At 54.8% G+C, this 26,975-nt stretch overlaps 1 protein-coding gene across 7 annotated transcripts in view; it reads right to left on the reverse strand.

Annotated features, from left to right (window-relative positions):
• Window positions 1-26,975, reverse strand: part of TOM1L2 (target of myb1 like 2 membrane trafficking protein) — a 71,782-nt gene that overhangs the window by 16,362 nt on the left and 28,445 nt on the right. For 6 of the 7 annotated variants that reach the window (XM_025280450.3, XM_025280448.3, XM_044939152.2 and 3 more), the window contains exons 2-7: window positions 15,684-15,768; window positions 11,559-11,637; window positions 7,984-8,133; window positions 6,149-6,283; window positions 5,109-5,243; window positions 4,255-4,371 (exon numbers count right to left, since the gene is read on the reverse strand). In XM_025280450.3, coding sequence (XP_025136235.3) covers window positions 4,255-4,371; window positions 5,109-5,243; window positions 6,149-6,283; window positions 7,984-8,133; window positions 11,559-11,637; window positions 15,684-15,768 — 701 coding nt within the window. The remainder of the gene's footprint in view (window positions 1-4,254; window positions 4,372-5,108; window positions 5,244-6,148; window positions 6,284-7,983; window positions 8,134-11,558; window positions 11,638-15,683; window positions 15,769-26,975) is intronic. The other variant, XM_044939150.2, reaches the window with a different exon arrangement.

The raw sequence follows: 26,975 nt of genomic DNA on the forward strand, positions 1-26,975 counted from the left end.
CTAGTTAGCAAAGCCAGGCTCCCACCCACCCCAGCGGAGGCGCCACAAGCTCAAGGACAAGCCCCTCTGCGGACTGCAGGCAGCGGCTCCAGCACCCGGCACACCTGCCTGAAGAAGGGACAGCACCGGCCTGGAGGAGGCGGGACTGCAGCCAGTCTCCCCAGGAGCCCAGCCCCTGCGGGGTGTCAGGACTACAGCAAGCAGTCCTAACCCTCAGCTGTCCGGGGCGGGAAGCAGGTGGAAGAAGAGGTGAAGCTCTGCCCAGAGCCCTCCCACGCCCCCTGCCCCATACCCAGGGTTCTGGCCCCGGCCACGACAGCCAGGGTGCCCCATCTGCTTCCACCTGTTTAATATGCTAGAGGTCTCTGTACAGTTTTACTCCTGGAGAAGGGTTCCCTGACCCTACAGAGCATTTGAGAGGCACTAGATGATTTCTGAAAGAGACCCAAAGCTGTGCACTGGTGCCTGGCTCCTGTGGCCTTCCGCTGAAGCGGAGGGGGCGAGACAGCCCCCAACCCACTGGCAGGGCCTTGGATGCGCCACACCTGCGCCAGCAGCCGGGGGCCCCTCATGGAGCTTCCCCTACACATGGACCCAGATCAGGGGCCTCTTGGGGTCTCTGCAGAGAGAAAGTTTTAACTTCTCCTTGCTTCAAACTTTTAAGTTATTATCTTAAAAAATTACAAAGGAAAAAAAGAGAGAGAGAGATTGTATAAGTGAGAAAGACCAGAGCATAAAGATTTGTGCCACCATGGACACCCGCCGGCCACCCTCAGGGCCTCTAAGCGATCATCCACAGCCAGACGCAGCGGCTCCAGGCAGACCTTCCTGCCTCCCTCCAGCTCCACGTCACCCAGACAGGCACCTTCTTCCGGTCCTGAGCTGAGACAAGGCGACCAGAGCCTGCCACCGACCCTAGCTTAGACAGGAATGTCCTCACCGCGGACAGTCTCTGTCTGGCCTCCTGGGTCTGGTTCTCAACAGCGGGGTGAGCAGCTGGTCACCACTCTTGGTGCAAATGCCCTCCATCCATCAGGGCACCTGGCAAAATATCCTTTTCCTGTCTAATTAATCCCCACACCTTCATCTTCTCTTCAAGGGACACTCTCATCCCCACATTGCAGAACCACCTTTTAATCATCTTGCTGGGTTCCCAGGAGCAGGGAATGGGGTCCTGCAGATCTTCGCTCTGCAGCTGCAGAGGAGACGGAGGAAGAGAAAGTCTTTGTTGACGACAAGAGGGGAATAATGAAGCTGAACACATAGTCAACTAGGTTTCTCTGGAGAAAACGGTCCTGGCCATCTCGGCTTCTATTGAAACGAGACGCAAGAAGCAAGATAAACCATCTACTATTTGAAGAGACAACGTGGGGCAGGGCTTCTAACAGGAGCCTTCCAGGAGCTGGGGGACAGCTGTGAAGGAATGCCTGTTCTGGACGCCACTGGATTAATTAAATGTTATCGCTAACTGCAGACAAAGCTACAGAGGCTGGTCTGGGGGCAGCAGGGGCGTGGCTGTCGGCACCGGGATCCCAAGGATTCCAAAGGCTGGACTCCCGAGTGCGATTGAGGGCCAAGCTCCAGCAGACAGAGGCAGAGCCTCAGGTTTCAGGCCCACACCTGGAGCCCACGCGCAGCCAGGAGACATGGCTAGAGAGCTCTCAAAGAAGATGGAGGTTCCCCAGCACTGCCTCCTGCTGAGAAACACCAGCAAGGGAGGGCAGCCGACCACAGCAGTGAAGGATCTGCCCCACAGGAGATGAATTCGTGATGCTCAGCTGGTGGGGCCGCAGGCAGGGGGTGGACGTGAATGAACAAGCATGCACGGCCCCACTGGCTCTGAAAAGCTGTGCCTGGCCCTATGCTGGTGACTTTTCAGCTGCTTCCCAGTCCTTTGCCAGGGCAGCAATTACTCCAGGCTCCAAGTCACCAGCTCCTGGAAAGGGACCCGGGCACCCCTCAGCTGCGGCTCTTCTGCTCTGTCGAGCTGCTTCCCAAAGGCTATCCGAATCCTGTGTTTGGAGGAGGAGGTGCTTCCCAGGCCTGTCACTGAGGATGTTCAGGAATGAGGGTGCTAGGCAAGCTGCCGTCGGGGGCCCAGCATAGGGCAGGGCTGGACCAGCTGCCAGCAGGTCTCTCTGGCCCAGAGAGAGGCGTCTATGCTACTCTAGGCCTTGGCCTCACCATCCTGGCGGGGACTCGGCCTCGCCTCGCCCACCTTGCTCCAGCTCCTGCCGCTCCACAGGTCCTTCGTGAAATGCAGGAAGCCGTTGGTCACCCTCCCAGATGCTGGATGTTGCTGTGGTGTGCCTCGCCAACACCTTCTGCCTCCCTCTTCCCGGGTCCTACACCTCCTACCCAGCAATTTACACTCAAATCTGCAGCAGCTTCTGCTGGCGTGAACACTTGGGCTGATGACAAGAGCATTTATTCCCATCGTGAGCTCTGGACAGCTCTGCCCTGAGCAGTCTGGCGGCCCTCCAGCCCGACCCTTTGCCAGCAGACTGTGGCACTTTCCCACGTGGAGCCTTGCTGTCCGGTGCAGCCCTGACCCCTGGGAGACCCCGCCTGGCTGGCTCCCAGCTGCGGGGGAGGGGAGGAGGGGGGCGTTGGGGACAGCTTGAGAGGCACAGCCCGCAGCCAGCAGACCCTGTCTGCTCATAGCGCTGCTGGCTTGTGAGTCTTTCATGCCAAGAGGACAGCCTCCCACTGGTACCCAGGGCCATCCTTACTGTTTGGTTCTTAAGACAGCAGCGAGTGGGCAGGCTTGGAGTCAGAGCAGAACAGAGGGGAAGGAAACGTCATGGGAAGCAACCTATTTTTGAAAACTGTGAGCTGACGCCAAGAGATCAGGTTCTGTGCGTCTTGGCTGACAGGCTTGTTTGAACACACACACATACATGCACACACACACGCAGAGTGCATGCTGTCTGGTCGGCCCTGGCTCTCTTGTTTGAACACGCACACACGCAGAGTGTATGCTTCCTGCTCAGCCTTAGCTGTCTTGTTTGAACACACATGCACACACACACACACACACACACACACGCAGAGTGCATGCTGTCTGGTCGGCCCTGGCTCTTTTGTTTGAACACGCACACACGCAGAGTGTATGCTTCCTGCTCAGCCTTAGTTGTCTTGTTTGAACACACATGCGCGTGCACACACACACACACACACACATGCAGAGTGCATGCTGCCTGCTCAGCCTTAGCTGTCTTATTTGAACACACACAAACACACACACACACACACACACACACACACATACAGAGTGCATGCTGCCTGCTCAGCCTTAGCCGTCTTGTTTGAACACACACACACACACAAACACACAGCGTGCATGCTCTCTGCTTGGGGTTGGCTTTGTTCCACTATGCCCGCTGCCAGGACCTCCGTTCTGCCCATTGCAGACCAGTCAGCAGGAACTTGGTGCTGACACAGCACAACACTGCCTCAGGAGGCCCTCTCAGTTCCTGAGCCTCGGGTAACGCCTGGAAGATCCCCTCAGGCCGCAGGTGGAGGCCGCTGCATGGCTGGCATGTGGGCGAGCTGGGAGACCCTCCACCCCGTGTCAAGAGCAGCTGGTGGGCCTGGGCCCAGAGAGATGGGTTGCCCACGGTTGAGTGCCTCCAGGGCAGGGACCACAGCCCAAACACCTCTAGGCTGGCTTCCCCACCCCCTCCTCAGGGGCTGGAAGGACATGGGGCAGGAGCCCTGTGGGCCAGCCATACTCCTAGACCCCTTTCTGCCAGGCTCCTGGACCTACAGGTAGCCAGTGGGCAAGGACATGAGCCACCCTGGCCCAAGGACCTCAGTATCACCCCAGATGTCTCACGAGGAGCCCCTAGGAACAGGAAGAGTTGACGGTCCCTGCACGTTTGTGACAACATTGAGTGAACAAAACAAAACGTAAAATTATACACGTACCATCGCTTCATATGGAATAAACACAGAAAAAACATCTGAAAGAAAATTCACCAAAACCAACAGTGCTTATATGTGGACGCTGGATTAAAGGAAATCATTTTCTCCTTTGAACTTCCTTTTTTTTTTGATGGGTATATAGTCTACAACTGGCATTTTGTAACCAGGAAAACAGGTTTTTAAGAAGAAAGAAGAAAGCACCAGGGACTGGCCTCTGATGGCCCCAGGATGCATGAGGCCGATAACGGGCTTCCCCAGCTCAGTCCCTCTCGAGGATGGGCCCAAACCCTGAGCCACCTCCTGTGACCCCAGCCCGAACGCCCTCACCTGCAGCAACTCCAGATCGGATGAGTCCTCCTGCCCAGGGACCATCTCAGTTAGCATCTCGGACATGACTTTTGTGTTTCCTCGAACAACATCCAGTTCACTCCGCAGCCTGGCAATCTGTGGGGCCAGGGGGCGGTGGGGGAGCAGTGGGTGGTCAGCGAGCTGGACATGGCCTCGTTCGTCTGCCTGCGTGGGGGTGCCGGCAGCTGGGGCCCCCGGGAGCAGTACCTGGATGGGGCGAGGGGGCCGAGCAGGGCCTACAGGGTACACGAGCCTCTCAGGCCCGTTTCTGCTCCTTCACATGCTAGTGAACGTGGCACCCAAGGTCCCTGCAGGGCTGGGGGTCTTGTCCAGGAAACTCACAGCTGCAGACTCTGGCCCAGGAATCAAGGTCTAACCACAGCAGCCAGCACGAGCCACTCCTTCCCCTCCAGCCCCCACCCGGGGAGGGGGCAGATCCCAACTGCCAGCTCCCCAGCACAGACAGCCTGTCAGGAGAGGGTCTTGGTGGCCACCCACCTGCAAATGTGTCCACCTTCCCTTTTCCCAGGGCAGGGAGGCCATGTGCTGGCCATGGTGGGGTCCCTCCCACCTCTGCCTCCACAGTGGGCGGCCTTCTCACCGGGTAGATCTGAGCCTCTGCAGGCCACACAGGGTCATGACTGTTTCACAGCTCAGCTCCTGCCAGATTCCTGCCTACCCTGCCCTGGCCATGTGCTTCCACTCCCATCCCCCCTACCCCCTCCCATTTCCCCAGCCCCGCCTCCAGCTCCATCCAGGGAGGCCTGGTCTGTCTCCTGGGAGGGGACCGCAGACAGCTGGCAGGTCACCCGTGGCCCCAAGGGCACAAGTACCTGCTCAGAATTGGCAGTGATGGGGCCCGTGGTGCTCAGAGCCGGGGCCTGCGGGGCTGAGTAGGAGCTGCTGCTCGTCCTCGGCTGCGACTGGGACTTGGGCGTGGTTGCGGCGGGGTCCACCTCTGGGACGCTCTGGCAGGGCAACCACAAAGCCTTCTATCAACCCAGGTCACCCATGCAGCTGGCCTGGCACTGACCCCCCAACACTGCCCCCAGCCCGGGACTGCATGTCAGCCTGACCCCTTCGCCCCCCACCTCTCCTTCCCCCGCTAACCTCACAGTCATCCTAGGCAACCCAGAGAGGCAGACCCCGCAGCCTGAGGGCTCTGGCTGCCCTCCCTCTGTCAAGACTACCACGGGGTCTGAGCAGAGGGCCCGCTGCTATGGAGGAGCCCCTCCGGAGCCCTTACATGGTACCAGAAGATGACTTTTTTGGCCTTTGCAAGTAGACTAATGTAAATAGTAATCATGCAATTTACCGACTGTCCTCTGTAATCATATGAACAATACCGTTCTGTTATTACTCGAAAAATAAAACACGTCTGTTTACCCCACAAAGCACAGCCAGGGGCCTGGTGGAGCCACGTGAGAAACACTGGAAAGTCCAGGTCCCTGTGCTCCCTCTGAGCCCCTGATGGCCTCTTAACCTGACTTGAAAAGCCTGAAAGCTCTTCTTTGCCCTGTGACCAGTGAGGCCATCAGACCCTCGCCATCTGCAATGTAGAAGTGGAGCCAGAGGGGCTCGGGACCCCAGGGAGATGCAGTCCCCACACCGGACAACCTGCTTGCAGAGCAGGCACCTGACCCTCCCAGGATGGAGCAGCCACCTCCTGACAGCATCTTCACTGGTCCCTGGGGTCACAGCCCCCATGATGGGGTGAAAACTCGGGGACACTGATGCCACTGAGCCCCCAGAGCCAGCTGTCTCCCTCTGGCGCCACTTTATTGTCAACAAGAGACGCCCTGGAGCTCTAAGGAAGCTGCTGACAGGCTGAACAACCCAGAGAGTATCTGCAGTGGGCTCCTGGGAGGCTCACCCGCTGCGGTGTGTGGATGGGGGACAGTGCATCCAGGTCGGCCATGGGGAACTCCACACCCTTCCTCTTCAGCTCCTCATAGGCGTGCACAACCCCCGTGAGGTCAGGGCTGCTCCGGAAGGCATCGGCCCACGCCTGGAGGGGAGGACGGACCTGTTAGTGGTACTGGACACTCAGGGTTGCAGCCCAGCCACTCTGCTCCTCCTGCCAGCACTGCCAGGCTAAATGCAGATGGAAACAAAGCACAAAACCGAGTCCAGCATGGGGCGCTTCTTAGAGCAGAGACAAGAAACCACCTCCCCCACCGAGTCCTGGGGCTGAGCCGAGGTGATGCGCCTGACCACGACCGGCTGCAAGCCATGGGGGACAGGAGTGTGGCCTCCTCACTCTGCACGGGGAGGTCCAGGCTGACCCCTGGCTTCCTCAGTAGGTCAGGGAGCCTAGAGCCCATGCTGTCCGGCCACCCGTTTTAGGGGCAGGTGCCTGCAGCCAGGGCAGGAAAGCAGGAGCTGCCCACAGCGTCGGGGGACGTGTGCCCTCATGGGACAGTCCACAGGGAGGCTCAGCCACCAGGTTCGGTTAGATCAGGACAACCCAGAGAGGAAAGGACACACGTTTCAATAGACTGCCACTCGTCACTGGTTCATGGAACTGTTAAAATTTTTTTTTTAATTCTGTTCTTCAGAAGTTACAGAATATATCACAAAAAGAAGTACCACCAAAGGACACCCCAACAAAACAGGCCCAGAGGAGGAGGCAGAGCTGCTCCATTGCCAACTCTGTCACTGGAACAGGGCACAGCTGCCTCCCTGACTCCAGAAGGGTTCCAGCCAACCCAAGGTCAGAGACCTGTCCCTCACCAGCTGACCACCAGAAGCCGCGAGGTCAGTTTCCAAAGAGACTCGCTCACTTCGGCTACTGCGTCTCACAAACCACAGACCCTGCCAAGAGCCTGGCCTCCGAGGTCTGCTTGTCCCATCTGCACCTGCAGGGACTTCATGCCCACGTCAGGATGGCCCACAGTGGCCACATTGCAGTGTGGCCTGGACGCTGGCGGGCGGCAGGGCCACAGAGGCAGCACCGGCAGGAGAGCCCGCCTCCACCAGCTGCCCCGGTTGCACCACCTGATTCAAACCCAGCTCAGTCCTGCGACTCCACCTTCAAAACGGGCCAGCTTTTGGTCTCAGACCTAAACTTTAGGATCTCAGAACGTCCCACAGCCTCAAGGGAGGTTGGGGAGAAACGGGGGTGTAGTGGCTACTTCCAGCACGGCCTCCGCCGTTACTTCTGCAGGAGGGCTCCCCCCACAGAGGTGATGTTGACGATCTCGACTGTCCCTTCCAGCCGGTGACACTCCTCAGGGCACCTGCCCAACAACCATCAACAGGCCCCTGAAGGCACTGGAGGGCAATGTGTGCCCAGCTGCTGGGTAAGGTCCTCTCTCCACAGAGCCTGGCCAGGCCCGGGGGGTGCTGGGCTGCTCTCTGGGGAGATGCGGGCCTTGGGAGATGGCCACAAGCCAGCGGGGACTGGGAAGGAAGGCTGAGGACCCCATTCATTCTCCATCTGTCCACCTGCTCTCCTCCATGTGGGGTGGCTGTGAGCACAGGACAAAGTTGTTCGGGGGGGACTGAGTCTGGAGGGGGTCAGACTTCCCAAACAAGCCACTAGGGCCACCTGCAAGTGCCCACACCTAAGGCCCAGCCAAGGGCTGAGCCCATCACCCAACCAGCAGGGGTTTTCCAGAACAAGGTGGGGGTCTGACTTGCAGTAGGGAGGCAGGGACCAGGCGCCTTTACAGAAGCGGTGGGAGAGGCCCAGGGCCACCAACCCACCTGGATGAGAGCAAGCACCTTGTCCTGCACAATGGTTGGGGGGCTGTTCTTGGGAGAGATGACCTTGACCAGGACGCTGTCGATGAAGTCCCGGTTGGCCACGAGCACGTGGAAGCGGTGGCCGCAGTTCTTCACACACGTCTCCAGCACCTGACGCGGGCAGGAAGAGAGGTCACCACCGGGACTGAGGGGCAGCAGATAGCCACCTACTGCCTGGACTGTCCTGCCAACTGGCTCCTCCAGAGGCAAACTCGAGGCACAGGTGCCCCTTGCTGGCCAGGCTCCCTGGGCTGCACAGCAGTCAGAAGGCACCAGCTCTTGCACAAGAAGGATGCTGGGGTTTCAGTGGGGTCAATGACTGAGCGTCCCCAGAAACAAGCCTCTGAGTGGACAGCAATAGCTGGTAGACATGGGCCCTCATGGGAGAAAGCCGCCAGGATGGCCTGTAGCCTACTCCGAGCCCCCATCTCCGCCTGCCCTGAGGCATGGGCCACCCTCCTCTAAGATCAGCGAGCTCCTCAGATGACAGGCAACCTCTGCCAGCATCTTGTCCCCTCATCTGGTCCTTAAAGTGCCCCGGACAGAGTCAGTGAGGCCCCAGAGCCTAGCAGAGCAGGAACTGCAGAAGGAAGAGGCCCTGGCTGGCACAGCCCACTGCAGGCTGCTCTGCCGAAGAAGTGAACCCCTCCCCATGGCCTGAGGGCCTGAATCACGTGGGAAGTTTCCAGAATGCGGCCAAGGCCCATGAGCAGGCAAAAAAAAAAAAAATTCAGCAAAATAAAATCTGATAAGGTGTTAATATCCAAAAGTATATAAGGAACTCACACCACTCAACAGCAAAAAAAATAAACCATCCTATTTAAAAATGGGCAAAGGACTTAAGTATTTCTCCAAAGAAGCATACAGATGACCAACAGGCACCTGAAAAGAAGCTCCACATCACTGCTCATTAGGAAAACGCAACTCAGAACCACAATGATGGAGAAGAAAATGACAACCCGCTCCAGTATTCCTGCCTGGGACATCCCATGGACAGAGGAGCCTGGAGGGCCACAGTCCATGGGGTTGCAAAGAGTCGGACATGACTTAGCGACTGGACAACAAATACACGATCAGACAGATGGTGATTTGGGGAAATATCTCTTCATGAAAAGGTGGCATAAAATGGAGAGTGAAGTGACTGAGCAAGATGGAATGTAGAGTTTTGTAAGAACCTTGTGTATAGAATAAAAGCTGCAAATATTCAAATAATAAAGTCCGTGGCTAAAGGGGAAAAAAAACACAATGAGCTATCACCTCACACCTTATCTGTTGCCTAATTAAAAAATGTATTTATTTATTTGACTGTACCGGGTCTTAGTTGTGGCACCAGGGATCTAGTTCCTTGACCAGGGATCGAACCCGGGGCCCCTGCATTGGGAGCATGGAGTCTTAGCCACTGGACCACCAGTGAAGTCCCTATCTAATTTTTCAAGTTGTGAGTTTATTAAGTGGTTCTTAACATTGCATTTTTTGTTTGTTTGTTTCATTTGAAAAAAGTTTAAGAAAAATCTAAATTCTATTGAAATATCTGAGGAATGCTGAGGACAAAAGAGGTATGTGTTGGTGCGGATGTGGAGAGAAGGGAACCCTTGCGCACTGCTGGTGGGAATGTAAACTGGCGCCACCACTACAGAGAGCAGACAGGAGGGTCCTGCTACTGCTAAGCTGCTTCAGTCGGAGTGATCAGCAATCCCGCTCCTGGGTGGACATCCAAAGGAAATGCTTTCAGGTTATCAGAGAGACACACGCACCCCAACGCTCACAGCTGCCTTGCTCACAACAGCCAAGACATGGAGACAACCTAAGCGTCCACTGATGGGTGAATGCACAAAGAAAATCAAACGGGACACAGACACACACACACACACACACACACACACACACACACACACACACGGAGATTATTCAGCCATAAACAGAAGGGAATCCTGCCCTCTGCAACAACAGGGATGATTCTCAAGGGTGTTAGGCTAAGCGAAATAAATCAGACACAAATAATGTACGATATGACTTACAGGTGGAATCTAAAAACTCCAAACTCAGAGACAGAGAGTTAGGACAGTGGATGCCAGGGGCTGGGGGTGGAGGAGATGGGGTAAGGCTGGTGAAGGGTACGTCTCAGTGGTGAGGTAGGTGAGTTCTCGGGTCCAGAGAACGTGGTGACTATAACCTACAGTACTGCGGTGCACACTTGGAAGCTACTTATGTATTTATTTTGGCTGCTCTGGGTCTCCGTTGCTGTGCACGGGCTCTTTCTAGTTGCAGGGAGCAGGCTTCTCTTGCTGCAGAGCACAGGCTCTCAGTGCTCGGGCTTCAGCACCGAGCTCATAGGCTCAGGAGTGGTGGCACACAGGCTTAGCTGCCCCGTGGCACGTCTGTGTTCCCTGCATTGCTGCTGCTGCTGCGAAGGCACTTCAGTCGTGTCCGACTCTGTGCGACCCCATAGACGGCAGCCCACCAGGCTCCTCTGTCCCTGGGATTCTCCAGGCAAGAACACTGGAGTGGGTTGCCATTTCCTTCTCCAATGCATGAAAGTGAAAAGTGAAAGTGAAGTCGCTCAGTTGTGTCCGACTCTTCTCGACCCCATGGACTGCAGCCCACCAGGCTCCTCTGTCCATGGAATTTTCCAGGCAAGAATACTGGAGTGGGTTGCCATTGCCTTCTCCGGTTCCCTGCATTGGCAGGCAGGTTTTTAACCACATTTGAAAAAATGTTAGGTTTCCAGACAGAGATAACACCGGAAGCCATCCCTTTTAATTTTCTGACATCTTGTGTGCATGCTACGTTGCTTCTGTGGTATCTGACTCATTGCAACCCTATGGACTATAGCCCACCAGGTTCCTCTGTGCTTGGGATTCTCCAGGCAAGAATACTGAAGTGGGTTGCCTTTTCCTTCTCCAGGGGATCTTCCTGATCCAGGAATCAAACCTGTGTCTTTTATGTCTCCAGCATTGGCAGTGGGGTTCTTTACCACTAGTGCCACCTGGGAAGCCCTCTGACATCTCAAGGACAGGCAAAAATCTGATCTGTTCTTTCCTGAAAGGAGTCACTTGCTGATTTTCCCAAGACCCTCTGCAGCGATGTTCAGTTTTTACCCCTTAATCCAGTCGGCACCTCACTAGCTGTGATGTCTGGGCAAATCTGGGGCCTCTCCGAGCCCGTTTCTTCATCCTTAAAAGAGGATGAGGAAACCTACTTGGGAAGGTTTCTGGAAGCAAGTGTATAACATCTGGGCAGGTGCTCAGGGGAGCTGGCACTCTCACAGGGAGGGAGCTGACCCCAGAGGAGCAGCTGGCCTCAGTGTCCCATGGCAGACTGGTGAACAACAGGGACCCATGCCCAGGCCTGGGGCTTCTCTGCTGGGGGCTTCTACTGGACAGCGCTGTCCACGCCTCGTCCCTGCTAGCATGTCATCAGACTTGGGCTCACGCATCTCAGAGGGCAAGACACTGGGGCAGCAGCAGGAGGCACTGCTGTCTGGGCTGAGACTCCTGGCCACGCTCCCACCCTGGGAGAGGGGCAGGGGCACTCACAGTCAGCGCCAGCATCACCTCCCGGTAGTTCCGGTTCCCATTGAGCCGCTTCTTCAGGGCCCGAATGGCGTCCTTTGGCCTGGAGAAGAGACAAGTGCAGACCCTGCCAATCCTGCCTGGGCACCACCCTGCAGAGTCAGGGCCATAGTGTCAACAGCATTTACATGACCTTATTTGCCACTGCCCGTTTGTAAACAAGAAAGATTGCAGACAAATGAAATGCCCATCAACGTGAATCAGGTTAAATTAAACCATGCTTCTCTACACAATGGAGTACCATGCAGCTGCACTGAGGAACGCAGAAGCTCCTCACACCGGTCCAAAGATAAGGACCAGCATCGTTTGCAGAGCCAGGCGGAGGGGACACTGCCATATGAGCTCGGAAGGACAAGGCGCACCCAGCACACATGTCCGATGTCCACAGGGAGGGGACCCTGGAGGGATCTGCCCCAGGAAGGGCGTGGGGCTGAGGAGCAGGGACTGTTCCTGGGGTCACACGTAGGCTCCGGCCCCCTTGAATTCTGCATCATGTGCAAGCATGGTTCTTCCAGAAGAATGACCAGCCAGCTGGCACGTGGACTCAAGAAGGGAACCTGGCCAAGTCCCTGCACAGGCCTGGATGTCCAGCCTCTGGCTCCGGGGAGCACCTTTCTCCCTGAGAAAACTGAAGTAAGTCTGCTCAAAAGTCCAGAAGTTGTGGGTTTGAGGCTCCAGATCTGACCAGGCTTCCTGGGGCAGAACTGCAGGGCCTCCAGCTGACACGGCTGCATCATGTGATGACCGTCCAGGACACACTCTTCCTGACACCTCGGACATGGCTGGGAGGTGGGTCCCCAGCCTGCCCAGCAGGGCATGTACTGGGTGCAGCCCTATGTCTAACACATTGTGTCATTTACTCTCAGCCAGGATTCAGTAAAGCTGTGGTGCCAGGAGTGACCTGGGCATGAAACCCCCACCCCCAGCACCACATCACCTTCTCTCAGGAGCCCCTGCCCTCTGCTGTCAGAACTGGGCTCCCACCTGCAGGTCAGCATAATCTAGGTCTAAACTGGGGCACGCCTATCTTGATAGTTCAGAAATATTTGTTACCTACTTGCCAAACAAAAATGTCCTTTTAAAGTGTGTGAGAAAGCTGGGGGAGGGGAGGGAGCAGCTCTGCCAATTAGCCCAGTTAGATAGAAAGCAAAGGCTTCCAGAAGGAACCACACACACCAGCCTGCAGTCAGGCTGCCCACAGGAGTCCTCTGCTCCCGGGGAGGGGCCCTGTCAGAGGTGTGTGTGTGTTCTGTGTGTGCTCTTGTGCACAGTGTGTGCACACAGTACGTGTGCGCTGTGTGTGTCCTTGTGTGTGTGTGTGCCCTTGTGTGTGTGTGCTGCGTGTGCCCTGTGTGTGCTCCTTGTGTATGTGTGCTGTGTATGTGTTCTTGTGTGTGTGCAGTGTATGTGTATGTGTGTAGGGTGCACACACTGAGTGTGCCCTGTGTGTGCTCTTGTGTGTGTGTGCTCTTGTGTGTGTGTGCCCTGTGTGGTGTGCTCTTGTGTGTGTGTGCTGTGTGTGTGCTCTTGTGTGTATTGTGTGTGCGTGCTCGTGCATGTGTACAGTGTGTGCGTGTGCCCTGTGGGTGCTCTTGTGTGTGTGTCCTTGTGTGTGTGTGCTGTGTGTGCTCGTGTGTGCAGTGTATATGTGTGCAGTGTGCTCCTGTGTGTGCTCCTGTGTGTGTGCAATGTGTGCCCTGTGTGTGCTCCTGTGTGTGTTGTATATGTGTGTGTGCAGTGTGCCCTGTGTGTGCTCCTGTGTGTGTTGTGTGTGTGTGTGCAGTGTGCCCTGTGTGTGCTCGTATGTATGTGCTCTGTGTGCTGTGTGTGTGCTCATGTGTGTGCAGTGTGTGTCCTGTATGTGCTGTGTGTGTGCTCTTGTGTGTCTGTTTGTTGTGTGTGTGTGCTGTGTCTGTGTGGCTGCAGCAGCACTGCCCTGGGGAGAGGCTCTGCTGGAGGTGTGTGCAATGTGGCAGCAGTTCCTACAAGGGGTGCTGATTTCTGCAAAAAAGGACTTGACAAGCTCTTGCTTTTGAGGACTTTGTGGACCTGAGCTGGTGGAGCTCCATGGCCACAGGCCAGCAGTGTGATTGATTTCTCCTGTCTCAAAGGCTCCATCAAGTAGTCTCATCCCCTCCCCTTGAACTTCCATGGAGCACTAAACGGGTAGAGCCACCCAGGGCTGCACTCACTTGTGGCTCAGGGAGCATAGCACACAGGCTCCCAATGGGGGATGCATGGAGGGAAATCAGAGATGCTGTAGCTCCCAACTTAGAGGGAAGGTGCTGCCTGAGAGGGAGCACAAAGGCAAGTATTATCTACCCTTCTCCCAGGGAGAAGCCTGGAGATAGGATCCAAGTCCTGTCGGGGGCCCCACACAGCTCCCTGCAGCAGCAGATCAGCCATGTGCCAGGAGCAGGAGAGCGGGGACCCAGAGGCTGAGAGCAGGAAGGGGATAGTACCCGGCAGCTTCTGGGGGAGAGATCAGGGCCACAGGAGCTGGCCTCCCCAGAGTGTCCACAGACCCCACACTCCTCTAGTCATCCTGAAGACATCTGGTCCTTCGGCACCAGGACTGCCGCTTCTGAGCTATTTCCTCCCTGTCTCCCAGGAGGACGAGGCTGCACCCCCTTCATACCCTGGATGCCCCCACTCCCTTCCTGCCACCCCTCTTAGCTGTTCCCTTGCTCCAATGCAGTTATTGCGCTCCTCCAGCATAGAGGCTGGGCACAGGACTCTGTGAGCTGGGGAAGGTCCGAGATGGTCATAAAAATGACCATGATCCTCACCAGAGCCACCATGAGACTCTCCCGGGAGCGTTCATCAAACCCAGGTGCCTGCGCCTGATGAGTAGTCCAGGGAGGCCTGGGAAACAGGATCTAAGACATCCGGGTTGGGGGTTATTATTCTGCCAGGCACAGCTGCTTAGTGACCAAGGGCCCCAGGGCACCAGGGGTGGCTACACAATGCCCCAGGCTGGAGGTTACCTTAGGCTGGGCATTAGGGCAAGCCCAGCAAGGGGCCTGTGGAAGAGCACATCAAACCTGTGCCCACCAGGACCCCAACCTGCCAGGTGAGCTCTGAATAAATGAAGGAAGCATACCCAGAGTTTTCGGGCTGGAGCCAGTCAGCAGGGCTTGCGTCCTGCATCTGCCCTCCCGAACTGTGCTAACCTTGGGCGAGGGCCAACCAGGGCAAGCTTCAGCTTCCTCAACACTCAAAGGGGCTGGCCCCATTGCACAGGCTGGCAGAACCAGGGCCGGACACAGGGTGGGGGCCCAGGGCAGGGGCAGCCCCTCGCCCCCGTTGCCTCCCAGCCTCCTCGGTGACTGTGCACAAGTGGTCACTGCCCTCTCCTCCCCAGCTCAGCTCTGCACAGTTGAGTCACCAGCTGACCAGGGTGTCTTGTTCACGGCCTGCCTCCCTGCTCTGGAATGTCAGCGCCGAGTGAGGGAGTATTTGTCCCCTGGGGCTGAGTATGAGGTGGTCACTGAGAAAATATTTGTTTAGTGAAATCAGGAGGCTGGTCCCCAGCCTCCACATGGCAAGGCCAGTAAGGACAGAGCTCAGGGCAAGGCCGGAGCTGCCCAGGTCTGGAGGTGGTTGATGAGGGTGCTACTACCATAAATTCCATTTTTATGGTGCAGATAGAGAGTCAAAGACCAATGAATTTGGAAGAAGTGCATGCAGAATGCAGCTGTGATGCAGAAGAGGATGTAAACACAGCAGCAGAACAGACCAGGCATTACAGGGGTGGGGGCGCCTGGGCCTCGCAGGTCTTCCCTGCTCCACCGCCCACTAAACACCCTGAGGGCTCTCTTCTTCACGGGGCTCCATCCAGTCCAGCAAAGCAGGGCAGAGACAGCCCAGGGCTGCAGAGGGGGAGGGAGGATCGGCTGCAGGGGACTCAGTAACCAGGCAACTTCATTTTCACTTGTGATTAAAAGCAGGTTATTAAAGAGGAGGTCACTGCTCTGACTCCAGCAGCACCTTTGGGGGCGCCAGCGGGAGGGCGGAGCATCCGAGCATTGCCAGGTGGGACACCATGGTCGACAGGCCACCTGCCCAGAGGGCAGAGGGGACACGCACCCTTCTTCCGTCTCATTGATGATGTCGCAGATCTCCATGTTCAATGTCCAGTCCTCGCTCTGCAGGGAGCCATCTGTTGCCTTTTCTGCAAATTCAGAAAGAAAGCTGCTTTACATTTATCCTGGAATAAGGGGCCTGGCAGGAAAGAGTGGGGACTGGATGCATCCCCCTGCCCCCCCAAGCAGATGGGCTGAGCCGACAGCAGCTCTAGTGCTGTTCCCGAGAGAACACCTGGGACAGGGGGTCAAGGGGTGACTCCCAATACTGTCCTTCAGTCAATAAACTCCCAGGAGCTGGAATTCTTAGAAGAAAATGCAGAGGGAGGGCTTCATGATGTCGGTGTGTGGGTGCTAAGGCACTTCAGTAATCTCCGACTCTCTGCGATCCCATGGACTATAGCCTGCCAGGCTCCCCTGTCCGTGGGATTCTCCAGGCAAGAATACTGGACTGGGTTGTCATGCCCTCTTCCAGGGGATCTTCTCGACCCAGGGATCAAACCCTCATCTCTTACATCACCTGAATTGGCAGGTGGGTTCTACACCACCTGGGAAGCCCACATAATATTGTATGTGGCAATAATTTCATTCGTGGATATGACACCAAAAGCACAGGCAACAGAAGAAAAAACAGATAAAACTGGACTGCATAAAAATGTAAACATTTCTGGGCATTAAAGGACACAATCAACAGAGTAAAAACAGAGTAACCTATGTTCAGAATGTTAGAAAATATCTGCAAAGCTGATAAGGAGCTAATATTTTTTAGGATAAACAAAAAACTCTTACAACTCAAACACAACAAAAACCCCAATTTAAAAATGGGCAAAGGCATCCAGTCCCATCACTTCATGACAAATAGAAGGGGGAAAAGTGGAAGCAGTGACAGACTTTATTTTCTTAGGCTCCAAAATCACTGGGAATGGTGACTGCAGCCATGAAATTAAAAGACGCTTGCTCCTTGCAAGGAAAGCTACGACAAACCTAGACAATGTCTTAAAAAGCAGAGACATCACTTTGCTGACAAAGGTCTGTATAGTAAAAGCTATGGTTTTCCTGCTAGTCATGTATGAATGTGAGAGTTGGACCACAAAGAAGGCTGACGGCTGAAGAAGTGATGCTTTTGAACTGTGGTGTTGAAGACTCTTGAGAGTCCCTTGGGCAGCGAGGAGATCAAACCAGTCTATCCTAAAGGAAATCAGTCCTGAATATTCATTGGAAGGACTGATGCTGAAGCTCCAGTACTTTGGCCACCTGATGCCAAGAGCCGACTCATTGGAAAAGACTCCAATGCTGGGAAAGATTGAAGGCAAAAGGAGAAGAGGGCAGCAGACAATGAGATGGTTGGATGGCATCACCGACTCAATGGACATTAATTTGAGCATGCTCTGGGAGATAGTGAAGGACAGAGAAGCCTGGTGGGCTGCAGTTCATGGGGTTGCCAAGAATCGGACACAACTTAGTGACTGAACAACAACAACAACAAAAGGACCTGAACAGACATTTCTCAAAAATAAAATAAAAACCTATATACAGGGACTTCCCTGGTGTTCCAGAAGTTAAGAATCTGCCTTGCAATTTAAGGGATGCAGGTTGAATCCCTGGTCCGGGAACTAAGATCCCACATGCCTCCAAGCAACTAAGCCCACACGCCACAACAAAAGATTCCGAATGTCACGACTAAGCCCCGCCACGCCAAGTTAATTAATTAATTTTTTAAAAATATATACAAATGGCCAACATGTCCCTGAAAAAAAAAATGCTATGTATCACTAATCATTAGGGAAATACAAATTGAACTCACAATGATATATCACTTCACACTCTCTAGGATGACTGCTATCAAAAAAAAAAAAAGGAACATAAGCAATGCTGGTGAGGATGTGGAGAGACTGGAACCCTTGTGCACTGCTGGTGTGGATGGAAAATGACGAGCTGTCCCTGTGGGAACCGTGGCAGGTTCTCAGAAAACTGAAAACAGAACTACCGTATGATCCAGCAACTCCACTTCAGGTCCACACCCAGTAGAGCTGACAGCAGCACCTCAAAGAGATATTTCCACACTTGTATTCACAACAACATTATTCCTAACAGCCAGGGAGCAACCCAGGTGTCCAGACACAGATGACAGATAAACAGAATGTGCAGATTCACATAGAGGAATATTACTTAGCCTTAAAAAGGAAGGAATTCTGACACCTGCTCCAAGATGAGTGGACCTCCAGGGCATTATGCTCAGTGAAATAAGCCAGACACAAAAAGACAAATACTGCATGATTCTCCTTATGGGAGGTTCCTAAAGCAATCAAATTCATACAGAGAAAGTAGAATGGTGGGTGCCAGGAGCTAGGGGAGGGAGTGGGGAGTTACTACTGAAGTGGGGACAGAGTTGATGATAAAGGTCCAGAGAGTGGGTGCACGATCACGTGAATGCGTTAATACTTAAGGGTGGTTAGAATGGCACATTTTGTTATACCTATTTTAACATGTTTTTTTTAAAATCCTAGGGCAAGCAGTATTCTCTCCCATATTTAAAGGAAGCAAGGCTCAGAGAGGTTGGGACACTGGCCAGGATCACACAGCTGAACAGGCACTGACATCTGGTCTTGGGTCTGTCTGTCTAATGCCTGGGCACTTACTGATGTGGCCCCAGCTGTCAGCACCATGAGTTTGGACCCGACGCTGCCCTGTCCAAACTGTTTGGTTCTCCAGAGAGACAGTCAAGACAGTCATCAGCCTCTAAAACTAACAAAAACTTCATACAACACGCACGTCCACTGACAGTGTGAACCCCACGACCTCTGTGCACACAGGAAGTGGCTGATTCCACTGGACGCAGCTGCGGGGAAGGCACGCTTGTCCTGCACATGCAGCCCAGAGCTCACGCTCCGTTGACAGCGGTCACCACACTCCAGGAACCCGGCTGCGGCTCCAGACATCAGCGCGCTGGCCCGCGGTCTATGTGGATGACCCTCCCTGCTTCAGTCTTTACAAAAAGCAAGTATCCTCAACCTCTTCACACTCTTTACTCGTCATCCTTGACACCCAAAGACTCTCTCCACCCTACAAAAGGAGCAAGCCCACCCCAGGGGCGAGTGGCTGGATAAGGCCCTGTGTGCGGGGCGCTGGGTGGGGGCCAGGGGCCCTTCACTAGGGCCCATGGTGTCACCTGGCTGCAGCAGAGGCAGCATTTGATGAATCCCCCTCCTCTGGGGGGGCTTTCCCCAGTGGCTCAGCAGTAAAGAATTTGCCTGCAATGCAGGAGAAACCAGAGACGTGGGTTCCAACCCTGGGTCAGGAAGATCGCCTCGAGGAAGGAAATGGCAACCCACCCCAGTATTCTTGCCTGGGAAATCCCACGGACAGAGGAGACTGGTGGGCTACAGTTTGTGAGGTCACAGAGAGTCAGACACGACTGAGCATGCACACAGGCACCTCAATGGGGAAGGAAAGCGTGGGGAGGGAGGAAGGGAGGAGGAGCCAGGGGCCTGTGAAGAGAGGCAAAGGTCAGGACGGAGGAGAGGCCACACCACCCAGCCGCAAGCAGCACTGCTGGGCCCTCAGGGGACATCGTCATGGGGGTGGGGCTGGGGCAGGCACCCAGGCAGAACGGCCAAAGCACCATCCAGTCCGGAGCCGGGAAGACTGGATGCAGAGGCTGTGTGAGGCGAGGGCAACGCGAGGCAACGTCTGGAGGGTCCGTGACGAGACCCTTGCCCCCTGCTCACTCTGCCACTCAGATCTCTGAAGGGACTACCCCCAGAGGAGGGGACCCCCTGATCTGGGGTAACACACAGCAGGGCCTCTGCAGCCTCCTAGTAAAGCCGCTCGCCTGCTACCCTTCGGAGCCAGTGAGGGGACAGGCCAGCTGGCCAAAGGGCCACTGTCCACCTGTGGTCTGTCCCATCTCAACATGGGTCACACACAGACTCAGGAAGAGAGAATGAGGGACACCGGCAGGGCCAGGGGACACTGTCTTAGAGGCCTGACAGAGGAAACTTCCATTGGTGAACCTCCCCACCCCTCCTCCCCACCACCGAGAAGGGGGTCAGAGGCGTGAGAACCTCTCCTCGGGGTCAGCAGCCTCTATTCAATCACTGGGCTCTGAGTTTCCAGCAAAAGATAGAGGCTCCTTTTGATTATAAAGAATCTACCTCAGAAGAATGCCTCTTTATTTTCATTTTGCTGGAAATGCCACAGACATACAACTGTGGGTATTTGGCTCGGCTGAGACAGAAGAAGCAGGGAAGGCTGACAAAGGAGCTCAAAGCGCTTCTCGGTTTCCTTTCCTCATAAAAGAATTCCTGCCATGGGACCAAGCTGGATCTGATTGCCCTCCAACTGTGGCCACTCCCATTGGCTCCCTCCCCAGGCCAGAGGACGCCAAGTTCAGGCTCATTTCTGTTATCACGTAAATTGTCAAAACCGAAGATAAATAAATCCTGGTGCAACAGCAAAAACACAATGCTCCAGAGGTCAGGGAGCAAGTCATTCCCGCCAGCCAGCCCCCAGGATGGAGACAGATCAAAGCGCCAGTGACCCGGGCAGCAAAGGGCTGACCTTCCAGAGGTCTCCAGTGATATGCTAACGGCCAGGGGCAAGGCAGAGCTGGACAGGGCTGTGCAGGGCTGGGTGGAGCAGGGGCAGACACAGCGCCCATTAAACCTTCAGAGCCTGTCATCCTGATGCTGTTGCCATGGCATTTTCTCCATTCAGAAAAGGCTGCCCCCTGCTTGGTGTGGGCTGGGGGCCAGGGTGCCTTGAATGTCAACCCTGGGACTTCCCTGGCGGTGCAGTGGCTAAGGCTCTGAGCTTCCATCCTGGTCGGGGTGTCCAGACCCTGATGGCAAGGTTCTTTTCCAGCAGCAGCCCACCCCCCGCCCCACAATGTCCCTCCCACATGCTCTGAAGTTCAGGGCCGTGATGCTGGGAGGACACTCCAGTCCAGGGGCTTGGTTTCTTGGCTGCTGATTTCTACACTTTGATGTGAAATACAGCAACGTCAGAAGCAGCCAGCACCAGAAGGCTAAAGAGGGCTGGGTTAGCATTTTTGCATTCAGCAGCAGCCTCTTGGTGAGCCTGGAGGAGAAACAGCGGAATCTTCCACCTCCTCCACAATCAAGAATGAGAAGGAGCCCAGAGTGGCTGGGCTGCTTCCTGTCGGGGGTGGAGAGGAGAAAAGGAGTCTGCATGGGCAGGACTCATCTGACAACATGCCCCATCAACTTGAGATCAGCCTTCTAGGCTCTGGATGGGTTCAGGCCAGTGAGGCAGGTGAGGAGGACCAGCCAGGTGGAAAGGAACTCAATCCCAACACCGCACTCAGAGCCGTGGACGCCTCTGCTCTGGGTCCTTGACCTGGTGGATGTTAATTGCAGCTGCTCCCCTTTCACTAGAGACTCCCTCTGTTTCATGGGGTGTCCCCGTTTCATGGGGTGTCCCTCTGTTTCATGGGGTGTCCCCCCATTTCAGGGGTGTCCCTGTTTCATGGGGTGTCCCTCTGTTTCAGGGGATGTCCCTCCATTTCAGGGGGTGTCCCTGTGTTTCATGCGTGTCCCATTTCTATGGGTGTCCTTCTGTTTCAGGGGTGTCCCCCTGTTTCATGGGGTGTCCTTTTCTACAACAGGGGGTCCCACTCTTCCCTCACCCTCTTAAAAGGCAGAGGAGGGGCCAGAAGAAGGTGCACAAAGTATAACCTGACCAGCCCAGAGACTCCAGAGGCAGCTTCCTCTATAACTTGGAGGCAAAATAAAACACAGTGGTCCCCAGGCCATGTATACGTTGGCAGCCTGGGGACCCAATCCCTAGGAGCCCTGGTGCCATGGAGCCGGGAGGAAGTGAGAGAGACCTCCCTGGCACTGGCACACACACACTCCCTGGCAGTGGCACACACACTGCCAGACCACAGCAGGCCCCTGCAAGCAGGGCACACAGGACCAGACAAGCCAGGAAGGACCAGCCAGGGCTAATGTGAAGTCCTCAGGGACTGGGGCAGCCCCTGTCCCCACCCAGCAGCTGGAGAGGGCTAGGGCAGGGGTCTGATGGAGATCGTGCTCTGGACCTTGGCTACAGGTGAGGCAGCCCTGCCTGGTCCCACCCTGAGCCTTCCCATCAGAGCCTGGGGGCAGAAGGCAGGTGCAGACGCGCTCCCGGGGATGGAGGTCCCTGGACAGGGCCATCCAGCTGATGACTGCTGAGGGTGGGGCACTGGGAGGCAGCGGGAGGCAGGCAGACCGAGTCCCTGCCCCACCACCCGCAGACTGGGCTCAGTCCTGCTTTGCCACGTCACCCCTGGGCCCTGGACCCAGCTTCCTCTGCTTCTTCCTCTGAGCGCTGTTTCTGTCAAATGAGGTAGCGGGTCTGGTGATCTCTGACCCCCTCAGTCCCCCACTCTGCTCTGACAGCACACTGGCCTATGGACACTTTTTCTTCTTTTCTTGGTGATTTCTTTTTTTTTTTTTTTTACTGTGGTAAAATATACTTGGGCTTCTCTTTTAACTCAGTTGGTAAAGAATCCGCCTGCAACACAGGACACCCTGCTTTAATTCCTGGGTCAGGAAGACCCGCTGGAGAAGGGAAAGGCTACCCACTCCAGTCTTCTGGCCTGGAGAAGTCCATGGACTATATAGTCCATGGGGTCGCAACGAGTCGGACAGAACTGAGCGACCTTCACTTTCACAATATATGTAACATAAAATGTACCACCATAACTGCCTCTCAGTGCACACAGCTCAGGGCCATTAAGTGCAAGTACATGTAACTGTCCTCACCACCACCTCCAGAAATGATGCATTTTCCCAAACCGAAGCTCAGTCCCCTGAAACCCTCACTCCTCACCCCTCCCCCAGCTGTTGACACCCACCCTTCTACTTGTCTCTGAACTTGATCCTCTAGGAACCTCACAGAAGTGGGTATTAATCCTTTAGCAGATACGTGCTTTGCAAGTATCTTCTCCCACTCTGCACTGCTAAATCCAGGTTCATGAAGCTTTCTCTCTGTTTTCTCCTAAAACATTTATAGTTTTATTAATAGCTCATATTTAGCTATTAATTGATTCATCGTTGAGTTTTCTAGATGGTATAAGGTAAGGTTCCAACTCCACTCTTGTGCATGTGGACACCCAGTTTTCCCAGCTCCATCTGTTGGGAAGACTGTCTTTCTCCCACTGGCTGGTCTTGGCACGTGTGTCAGACATCAGCTGAGCATCCATTGGAAGATTTGCCTCGGGGCTCCCTGTTTCGTCCCATGGTCTCCATCTCTCCCTGTGTCAGGGCCATGTTGCTCTGATGATGGTGAGTTCTGAAATCCGGAAGTGTCAGTCCTTCTACGCTATCCCTCTTTCTTTTAGTATGTTTATTTTTATTTATTTTTGAAAGAAACATTTATTTGGCTGTACGTGGATCTTCAGGTACGTGGATCTTTCTGGTCAGGATCTAGTCTCCTGACCAGAAATGGAACCCAGGCCCCCAGCACTGGGACTTGGGAGTCTTAGCCACCGGACCACCAGAGAAGTCCCAGCTTTGTCCTTTGTCAAGGTTGCTTTGGCTATTTGGAGTCCCTAGAGATGCCATATGAATTTTAGGATGGAGTTTTCTATTTCTGCAAAAAAAAAAAAAAAAAAAAAATGCTGATGGGATTTTGAGTGAGATTGCATTGAATCTGCAGATCACTTTGGGTTAGTACTGTCAGCTTCAAAGTATGAAGTCTTCAGTCCATGAATATGGGATGTCCTTCCATTCATCTTCTCTCATTTCTTTTGGGCTTCCCAGGTGGCTTAGTCAGCCTGCCAATGCAGGAGATGCAAGAAATGCAGGTTCAATCCCTGGGTCGGGAAGATCCCCTGGAGGAGGACATGGCAACCCACCCCAGTATTCTTGCCTGGAAAATTCTGTGGACAGAGGAGGCTGGTGGGTTACAGTCCGTGAAGCCAGGAAGAGTCTGATATGATTGAGTGACTGAGCAACAACAAAAACATTTCTCTCAGCGATGTTTTGCAGTTTTCAGTGTACAAGTCTTTCACCTCCTGGCTAATTCCTAGGGATTTTATTCTTTTGGATGCTATCATAAATAAAATTGCTTTCTTAATTTCCTTTTTGGATTGTTCGCTGTGTAGAGAAACAGCTGAGTGTTGACTCATATCCTGCAGCTTTACTGAATCTATTTATTCATTCTAAAAGTTTTTTTTTTCTTTTTTCATGAAACCTTTAGGGTTTCATAAATACAAGGTCACATCATCTGTGAATAGAGATGGTTTTACTTCTTTTGTTCCCACTTGGATGCCCTTCCTTTCTTTTCTCCTATAACTGCTCTGGTTAGGACTCCCAAGACTATGTTGAACAGAAGTGGTGAAGTCAGCGTCCTGGGCCTGACGTATGGCTTTAGCAAACCTGACCATGGCTGTGAGAGGAAACACAGGGATAAGAAGACCTAGTGGAGCTGAGTTCTCACCTCAGGGAAAGGTAGATCATCTGCCTGAGGGTGAGTGCGGAAACCCCAGCAGGGCTTGAGGACTCTGCCTGCCAAGGGGTCTCATATCTGCGTCCAGCTCCAAGGAGGTCACTGGGACTTCTCTGGCCTGGAAAGCCATGCCCCACAAGCCTGCCCAAGGACAGTGCCACTCCACGGCCTCCCCGTGCCTCCTACTGTAGGATCTCAAGGGGTGCTTCTGACAGGCACCCGTACTTGATGGTATGGTCTATGGTCCACATGAGAGCTGAGTTCTCAAGGCCTCCCGACGCTGTTCTGGGAGCTTCTTCCCATCTTACAGCCACTGGGGGGACCCTGGCTCTCCATCTGAACTTGTGGGTGAGCAAAGGGCCTGTGCTCCTGAGCAGTGGTGACCGCACATCCTCTGGGGCCCTAGGCGGCCTGGGGAGATCGGAGTCAGGCTCCAGCTCTCCCCAGCATCTCCCTCTGGGCTCGGAAGCCAGAGAATCGGGCGTCGTAGTGGAGTCTGAGCAGGGAGTTGAAACCCAGGCTTTGGCGGGTTCAAACTTCAGCCAATTACTGTGTGACCCCAGGAATGTGACCTCTTCAAGGCTTTCTGTTGTCTGTAAGATGTGATAATCACAGCAGTCTTCTCACAGGGCTGCTGGGAGGTGAACTCAACACGAAACAGGAAGCCCTGCAGAGCCCCCGACACAGCCACACAGAGGCTGGAACCCCCACCCCCACCCCCGCCTCCCCAGGGCGTCCCTCGCTTTCCCGTGTCACCACTGCCACCTACAGGTAAACAGCAGTCCACGAGCCACCCTGGTCACTCGATGCCCTGGGAACCTGCAAACACCCAGCTGTCTGATTCGGGGCTTCTGCACCACAAGGGTCTCCCTCAGACGGAAGCCCCACAACGGCCTGGCCCACATGCAGGGCAGAGGCACTGCTTCCTCAGGGATCCAAACACTGAAGTTTCCAGGTCTCAGAGCCCAGCTGTTAGGTTCCCTACGAGTCACTCACAGTGGACGTCATGTTTCCCAACTCTGGACGTGGATCCTGGGGCAGGGAGCCCAGAGCACTGCCTGCTTCCCACCGGCCACGCCGCTGACCCCAAATCGTCCAGCCACTGAAGTCACTCCTCTCACACGGGGTCCAGAGAGCACACCGTGGCCTCTTCACAGACACTGTCTTATGTGCCACCCAGCTCCAAGGCAGCCCTTGTCAGAGAGGAGAAGAGAAGCCGAGGGGTGAACAGCCCAACTGCACACGGCCGGCAGGGAGCACCAACCAAGGTCATCCTGGCGCACGAGGCCTTGGACTCTGACACCCCGGGCAAGGCTGGGCCTTGAGTACACCTGGGCCCCCAGCCCCCGGACACAGCCATGCCACCACCACCCCGATCTCTCGGGTGAGAAGGGCTGGCTGAGAAGCATGCAGAGAAAAGGGTGAGGGATCAAGTGCAGTCAGCTGCTCCCCTTGTTGTTTTTTTTTAAATTAATAAACTGTCAATACTGGAATAATTTCAGACTTACTGAGAAGCTGCCAAGATAGTACAAGGATCCCCAAGCACTTGTCTCCCAGTTTCTGCTCATGTTAACATCCTTCAGGACCACTGTTCATGTGTCAAAAGTGAGACGCTAACATCCCCTCAGGACTTCTAACTCCTATTCAGAGTTTTCCAGTTTTTCCACTAAGATGCCCTCTTCTGTCTAGGATCCAGTTCAGACCAGCATGCTGCATTTAGGTTTCTCCTCACTTTAAACGTCTACTTTCTTTAAAGACTGGCACATTCATAAAATCCTGAGCTCGCTCTCCCACCCGGAAAGCTCAGTTCCGAAGGGCAGTGCCCTGCCAGCCGATCCCACACCCAGTCCCAGCCGAATGAGGACACCTCGTCCTCCCAGGCCCCGACAAAGGAGCCCTTCAGGCCAGCCCAGCAGTGGAGAACAGAGGCTGGTCATCCATGCAGGCCTGGGCTGCTGGTCCAAGTCCTTTCTAACTGGAATTCCCCTGGAAGGCGGGGCGGTGGAGAGGGGGGGAGTCCATAGCTTTAAATACATGTTCTCTAGAGACAGAGCCTGGAGAATCCCATGGAGAGAGGAGCCTGGCAGGCTACAGTCCATGGGGTCGCAGAGAGTCGTACATGACTGAGCGACTTCACTTCCTTTCTTTTCTAGAGGCAGAGCTACTGGGGTCTGGATGGGGAATTTCCCCAGGTCTTGTAAACAAAGGTGTGGAGAGGAGCTGGGGGAGACACAGCCCTAGGGTTGGGGGGCGGCAGGGGGCGCGGGAGGAGGCTGGGCTGGGGAGGGGGTCTCCGGCTGTTACCCGCTGGGCCAGTTGACAGGAAAAGGTCTCTCAGGGGCCAGGGCTCAGATTAGGGCTGCGGGAAACAGAGTGGGCTTGCAGCCCAGGTGTATCCTGAGGGTAGGGGCCAGGGGAGAGTGCCGGGCATTGAGGGCTTCCAGTCCAACCCCAACCTGACTGCGAGGCGTCCTCCCACGGCGCACTGACACCAACCAACACACACACACACACACACTCACACGGGAGAGGTCATCCAGATGGTCTCTCTTCTTAAATGCTTGAATTTTTCCAACATTAATAGTAAGTAAAACTTCAGTAGGAAAGGCACAGACTGCTCCTCCCTGTGACCCAGCCAGACAAGCCCTGAGGAAATGCTGAGGGGGAGGGGAGCTGATTCGGCAAAGGTGCCTAACTGAGGAAACCTCTGCTGTTTCCACAGACGAGAGAACAGCCGCTTGACGAGGTCCATCCACGAAGCGCAAACGTACATGCCTTTTAAAAATGATAAATGCCTCAGCCTCGCCACCAAGTGAAATCAGTGCAGGAATGCTAAGTG

The sequence above is a fragment of the Bubalus bubalis genome, chromosome 3 (assembly GCF_019923935.1).
Source record: "Bubalus bubalis isolate 160015118507 breed Murrah chromosome 3, NDDB_SH_1, whole genome shotgun sequence".
In the NCBI taxonomy this organism is placed as follows: Eukaryota; Metazoa; Chordata; class Mammalia; order Artiodactyla; family Bovidae; genus Bubalus; species Bubalus bubalis.